The sequence below is a fragment of the Anopheles moucheti genome, chromosome 3 (assembly GCF_943734755.1).
Source record: "Anopheles moucheti chromosome 3, idAnoMoucSN_F20_07, whole genome shotgun sequence".
Classification (NCBI taxonomy): Eukaryota; Metazoa; Arthropoda; class Insecta; order Diptera; family Culicidae; genus Anopheles; species Anopheles moucheti.
In genome coordinates, this window is record NC_069141.1 from 6004800 (window position 1) to 6011999 (window position 7200).

Below are 7200 nucleotides of genomic sequence, written 5' to 3' on the forward strand. Positions count from 1 at the left end.
CCGGACGCAGTACGGTGTGTTCCCGCGGATCTAGGGTGTACCTGCTGATCAACGATCACGAGATGGTTCCTTCGACAGTATTTGCCTGTTGCTATCGCACATCCGGCTGAGTGTACGCGGTCCAGCACCACGGTCGTCAAGCCCTACGTTTACTACTACACTAAACCCGCAAGGTACAATCGATCCTAAATCGTAGCTTAAGTATGAATCCGCGCACTCATCCGTCCACTACTCGGTGGCATTTCACGGGTACAACAACCCGGATGCCGTGTGTTCGCCTACTACGTTTCGCCTGTAAGTGCCTTGTATTACGAAGACGGACTAACTACGCGCAAGGAGACTCGCAAACTGAGAGATTCAGATTACCATTACCCGCGACCAGCACCTACCCAAGCGCTGTCGAATTTATAGTATTGAATGCAAAGGAGGTTAGCAATAATGGGGCCTTCGTCAACTCACGCACACTGCCAGCCAGGTGTGTACCAGGTGGGATGGGCCATAAACCTCGTGGCAGCTAGTGGAGGAGCTGCAAGGGCTCTACGTGACGGAACGGTGATAAAATACTCTGCTCGATAGTACGTATAAAAACCACTTGCCATACCGATCTTGTTTGCTCCTGGAAATCGATTAGAGTATGTTTGTTTGTGTGTGGTTTTGATATTTTATCTCGTTTAATTATTACATTTACCATTTAGCATAAACAAGTCGTTAAACTCATGCGTTCGTGATACGCGTACGCGATGGATCTAGAACATGATATAATGCTAATCACAAGTAATACCTTATGTAGAGCACGTGCGTATAGAGGAAGATGTCCAGAAACGAGCGGGAAAGGACAAAAGGAATTGTGGTACTCAAACAAAACAAAAACTATATAACAAAAAAGTAATTGTTCTACCAAAGCCAAATGTAAAATCCTCTCGCCACTTGCGCAGAGCACTGGATCGTTGCTGGCGGGCACGTGAAAAGGGGGGAGTAGCGAAATTAACCTTTAGATTTGGAGGATTGCGACCAAAAAAAAAAAAACAACAACCATCCGCTCCGAATTACGATAGGTTAGGACGGGAGTAGCGCATACAAATGATTTGTGAAAATGTTAAAGTATTGTTGAGTTTTTAGTTCTTCTAGTAGATAGACGATGTTGGATAGTTTAGTGAGCACCGGCTTAGCTGTTTGTTAATTAGTTACGTTAAAGATCGAACACATGCCTCTGTTTTCCCGACACTTGATCGGCCCCATCCGGGAAAATGGACAAATACAATCGAAGCAAAGGGAACCAACGAGTTGTTCTAATTAAGTTTTGCAACGCACCCTTACCAACTTCTTGCTCGCAGACCGACAGATGATCGTGTGTTTTCCGTACACTGAAACACTGCACCCGCCATTCAACGGGGCACATTTTGGAGCTCGGCGGTTAAGGCAACCATTACCAAACCGGGAAGAAAATGGCAAACACATAAAACACACGTCGTCGTCTCTGATCTCCGATACATCCCGATATGTTCGGATGTTAGTAGTCTAGGATCGCACATTAAAACCACACTGAGATAGGTCGACCTGGAAGATTCGGAGCGTGATCGTAAACGGTGGCTCTTTTTCAGGCTTTAACTTACCACGGTTACGGCGACACGAGACACGACACCAGGTGCAGTGAACAGGTTCCGACCAGGTACCGTTTGCGGCACAGTTGGTTTTTTGTGCCGAATTGAGCTCAAAACACTGTGCGCGATACAGCGCGTATGATAAGCTGGACACTAAGGTTGATCGTGGGACAAGTGTCTTCCACTTGGTACTTGGCTTCTGCTACAAAGACAACAAAAAGGGCAACCATTAAACGTGGACCGGCCGGAGATTGTGTGTAGCATACAAAAAAGAGCGGAATTGAGAAATCTTACCCGCCTAGGAGGCTTTCGATTTGATTCCGGAGCACTTCGGTGAGATATTATTTGCGTCGGCATCAGAGATTCCGGTCGATAAATACCATCACCAATGATTATTTACCGGTGCCTGTCCTGAGGGCAGAAGTCCTGGGGGGCAGAAAGGAAATACATATTTACAATTAAAACAATCCTACATTACGCCACACGCACGCTGTTACAAATTAGTTACCAATTTAGTGAGGCAAGCAGTATCGCAGCAGGAACACACTACACAACACAACAGGAACACACAACACTACACAACACAACAGGAACACACAACACTACACAACAGGAACACACAACACTCGGGTGCAATTGCACGTTCTACTAACTTTCGCATGATCGGCATACTTAAGATGATTAATACACAGCACGAAACGCAAATAAACAAACTGAGACACTAGAACACTGAGACAAGAAGAAACCGCTTAGCTCGCGAATATTCCCCGTGAGATCGCTGCACTGGGAATCCTAACCACAAACACGCACTCACACGCGCACTCACACAAGCAATCACGCACGCACAAACCATCCGTCTTTCATTACTCGGTGCACGAGCTTCGCCCCTCGGCTGTTGCAAATGGGCAAATGTTTGTTTTGTAAAGTAACTTTATTATGTTTTTATTGTTTTTAACAGATGATTTTATCTGTTTTACACAACCCACGCTACTTCGCGTACGTTTTATTAGTCCAAATATACACACAACGCGCCGATAGCAACGCACCAGAACAAACACAAACGCGCGAGCAAACGGACGGAACGTGGACAGATCGATCGATGATAGTAAATGTGTAGAATAATGGAAACACTAGTAAACTAAATAGCACACTAATCATAGATAAACAATCGCAACTACAAAGCAAAATGCTACTCAACAAACCAAGCCGCGTAGTACACCACCAACCACCACCTAATACTGTACGCCATCTTTCTTTTATCTTGACATTCCTGCCCATTGTTTCTTTGTAGGTGTAGTTTTCCTTCTCTTTCTTTTAGTTTACTGTTTTGAAGCGTTTCTAGCGTTTCTCTTTAGTTTATTTGATTTACTTCAGCTTACTTTGCGCAAAGTAACACCATCCACACATGACGCCCTATTTTAGCCGCATACCATTATTATTACGCTGTTTTTCATGTTTTTTTTATATAAGAATAATGTAAAACTCAAAAAACAAATTACAAAAATCACCACGACGCGCTTTAGTAAATAAGCTACTTCTCTTTGTACATGTATATGTAGAACCTATTACCGTTACTGTAGTGAAGCGAAAATCATGCGAGAATAAATATCATGCACAAATAGATTGAAACACGCATTCGGCTTTCGGACGATGTTAACACAGTTGGGTTTCGATCGACTTTTTTTGTGAAGGTTTGTATTAGAAATTATTTATTTATATTTGAGCGTTAAGTTTTGTCATTTGCCGCAGCGGGGTTTTTGTGTATTCTTCCGCTGGCTATACTCACAATATCACAGTTTCAAATTATATAATCCTAACGAGACGACGGGGGAAAAGGGCACCGAAGATGACAAAACAATCCTAACACAGCTAATAAGTCTTTTCAAGTGAGCGATAGAAAACAAAGGCGAACACTGTAAGTACAAGCTGGAAAACATGAACACCGATAGATACACCTAATACTGCCGTGTCCGATCATTCATTCTTCCCCTGGGTAAAGGTACCAAAAACATTAAGCTACACATTTTATCTTACTGTATGAAATACCGTACGTTGCCTTACAAAACTAGCTGGGTATTTGAAAGATTGCCACATAACATGGAACACGAACCCTTGCCGGATCTAGAAATCGTAACCCTACTTTCTCTTCGGCACCGAACTGGGAGCTTCCGTTTACTTAACATTACACACTAACGTTTAAATTGCTCTTGTTAACTAGTGGAGAAAGGATGAGGTTGAAAGAAACGCATTGATATCGGTTGAAATCCTTTGTTGATAATCGTAGTAAACTACACACGGACGTTCTAGAAGAAGAGAGGGATAGGAGAAAGTCTGATTTACGCGTATCCTGAGCGAGGTGTTACTAACTCGGACTAGTATTTCGGAAGCTAGGAATTTTGTAGAACGCTCTCTTACTCGTCCTCTCACTTCCAAGCGACCGGAAAGAGCATCCACTTCTGCAGCTCGTTCCGCACATCGCATGGGCCGAGAAACAGTTCATACTTATCCTCCCCATCTTCCCTGATCAGCGTCGCACTCCGCTCAAGACATTCCGAATCTTCGCCAATATTCTTCAGATGGTACGTGTCCGTTTCATACACCCAGCGTTGGTTCGGTTTCTGGCTGCCACAGGTAACCATCTTAATTTTTCGCGTACCCTCCACTATTTCCTCCCCATCGATACTGGTCTTCCGGAACGAATCCAAACAGATCCCTTCGTCCGTCATGATACGGCCATAATCATCAATAACGAACTGTTCGTCCAGCACGTTGATCAGCAACGAACACTTTTGCAGATACGCTTGCCCGTACGGCTGATTGACGGCCGTGTTCGTTTTCGGCTTGTGCAAACAGTACGGACTGTGTTTGGCCGCCTTCATCGAGTCACCGATCCGTTTCACATTCTCCGTGAGGTATTTGATCAGAAACTTCCACTTGAGCTCTGGATTCAGATTCTTAATAATGAGATTTATCTTCTTCATCAGCGTGAGGTACTCCTGGTAGTCGAACGTTGACGTGAGGTCGATCGGTTGAATGCGACCGAAAAATTTGTTCGGTGCCGGGAAGAAGTTTTGTGGCCACACACGCCTCAGGTACCAATCGAATGATTTACAGTTAAGGGTGCGTTTAAGCGCAAGTCGATTTGACACGTTCTGCAAAAGAAAGTTTAGTATGGTCATAAATTAACTGCAGTCTACGCTTTCCAACAAAAGTTCTCAGGTCTTACCAAGCTTTTGAACTCCTCTGTACCCTTGTTAAATTTGAAGAAAAACTTTGCCCAATCATCCATCCATACTAGAGCGACACGGGCCAGATTTTCGTTGAGAATCTATAGCAAATGACACATTATTCGTTAGAATTTTTCATCCACTTCACTTCATTCTAAAACTCTTTCGATCTACTCACCCCACTAACGCCGCCAGGAAAAGTGTACGGCGAACTTTTACGAAACAGATGGCCAACATGTGAACATGGTGCTATCTCAACCTCACCCCCACACTGCCACACCCGGAAGGACATCTCCAAATTATCGCCGCCCCAAATCTTCAACCGCTCATCGTACGCACCGATATCGAAGAAGTACTTCCGATCGATCGTAAACAATCCGCCCGCCATTGCCGGCGTATGGAAGGGCGTTGTGGTGTCCTTTCGACGTTCGGCCAGCTCTTCATCACTCAACGCGTACCACCGGAAGTGCAGCGGCCAGTTAAACGCACCCCAATGAAACTCGAAGCTTTTGATGTACGAAAAGTTATCATCCGAAATGATATCGATCACCGGACAGACCACCTTTTTGGGATTTTCCTGCACCCGGGCAAGCAGTGGTTCCAGCCAGCCCGGTGAACACTCGCAATGCGCATCGAGAAAGGTAAGCGTATCGCCCGTCGCCATCCTTGCTCCTAGCAGCCTTGCCGCCACGAGACCTTCGCGCTGATTTAACCTCAGTATGGTGACGGAGAGCGGAAGCTTCTGGACGTAGTTATCGAGCTCGTGCTTGAGAAACCGTCGATCGCTAGCGTCATCCACCAACAGAATCTCCCGGACCAGCCCTTTCGGTGAGCGATTGATAACACTCCACACCGTGCGCAATAGCACCGACCATGCCTCGTTGTGGAACACGATGATGATCGAAGTGGTTGGCAGCTTGGCGGGATACTGCTTCGAAACACATTTCGGTTTCCGCACATCCTGCAGGCTCCGGTTCAGAGCGATCCGGTCGCTGGCGAGCAGATTGTATCGATTGATCTGAAACAACTGTTGCATCTTCAGCAGATCCTTTGCCTGTATTACGACCGGATCTCCATGCTCGCCCACGCCCGGTATCGGATCGAAGTTGTTCGTGTTCATGAAATCTTTCGACAGGTTCCCCACCGTTCCGACGCCCACGTAGTGCCCTACGATCTGCGGTATCCGTGGACGGTCGGGGAATTTGTTGCTCCTGGAAAAAGACAGGATTCTGCTGTAAGCTATCGATTGATGATGAGTTAATGCCAATCTTGCTTACCTCACATGTCGATGGTAGTTGATAAACTTTTCGAACGAATATTTAGAGATCAAATAAAACAAATACACACTAAACACGAACGAAATGATGATGTAGACGTAGAAAATCTTTACTCGCAGCCGGAACATCATCGTTAAGCCGCACCACTTGCCAACCTAAAATACAATCCCCAACCCGTTTCACTGTCTTCGATTAACACTTATGTAAGTACTGTGCGGTGTAATAACTAATGCTAAAAACTACGGAATGGTTACAGGAATAAAACGTGAGCTAAGTTTTGTAACATCTTTGTGTAATTTGTTGTTTTGCTGATGTATTTTTATGTCGACCAATTTGACACATAAACAATACGTCGGTGAAGGCAAAAACGCTTCGGCCGAAACGCTTCAACTTGAAACGCTTCCGAATGCGCACTGTGGGAAAACCGCATGGGTTTCAAAAGAATACTCTCCAAATCTTTTAGTCGCTCTGTTGTCTCTTGTCGATCCGCATTCGATAAAAAATGATTGAAAAGGCACAATTTAATTGATTTTTTTTATTTTAACCAACGAAACTTTTTTAGTTACAACCATTTTTTCGTAAAAATCCTAACCTCCCATCCTTCCATCATCCTTTCCATCTTCGATTAGACTCATTACTTGTTTGTTGATAAAAAATATCCTTTAGATGCTAAAATTAAATCAAACCAATTGTAAACATCTGGTATCTCCCAGTACCATGCGCCCCCATCCCGGTGGCAGTACAATGAACCAAAAAGCGCAAAATTTCAGCAAAACGTAAGCTCCAACATACATGCGCCAAAATCCCGTGAAACCTTACGAGCGGACTTGATTACGGTCGGTCGATTCCCTTTTTGGTACTACGTCATGCCCATTCAAAGATTTTCCGAACCAACTACGAGCGGTCCCTGCAGGTGGGGTTGGAAAATCAACCGTAGTTCATCTGTAAACGAATCCCCGCTGAACGTCATCATCGGCGTTCATTTCTGAGTAAAAGCTCTTGGCCGGATTCGGAAGCTTTTGTATCGACGGAGGGAGAAAAGCGTCTAATGAACGTAGCATTGTTTTCGCGAAACCTTTACGGAAATTAATAATG

At 44.7% G+C, this 7200-nt stretch overlaps 1 protein-coding gene across 1 annotated transcript; it reads right to left on the reverse strand.

Moving 5' to 3' along the window:
- Window positions 1-3294: 3294 nt before the first annotated feature.
- LOC128301755 (polypeptide N-acetylgalactosaminyltransferase 3) lies at window positions 3295-6499 on the reverse strand. Its single transcript, XM_053038377.1, has 4 exons — window positions 6106-6499; window positions 5007-6039; window positions 4828-4929; window positions 3295-4753 (listed from the first exon to the last, which is right to left on the reverse strand). The coding sequence occupies exons 1-4, from the start codon at window positions 6234-6236 to the stop codon at window positions 4025-4027; spliced, it is 1995 nt and encodes a 664-aa protein (XP_052894337.1). The 5' UTR covers window positions 6237-6499; the 3' UTR covers window positions 3295-4024.
- Between the last annotated feature and the right edge of the window lie 701 nt (window positions 6500-7200).

Excerpts from the sequence above, each read along its gene's own strand:
- LOC128301755 (XM_053038377.1), bottom strand. The coding sequence starts at position 6,236 with ATGATGTTCCGGCTGCGAGTAAAGATTTTCTACGTCTACATCATCATT. Across the intron at positions 6,040-6,105 it reads AACTACCATCGACATGTGAG|GAGCAACAAATTCCCCGACC; the intron begins GTAAGCAAGATT and ends GTCTTTTTCCAG. Across the intron at positions 4,930-5,006 it reads TTCCTGGCGGCGTTAGTGGG|ATTCTCAACGAAAATCTGGC; the intron begins GTGAGTAGATCG and ends CATTTGCTATAG.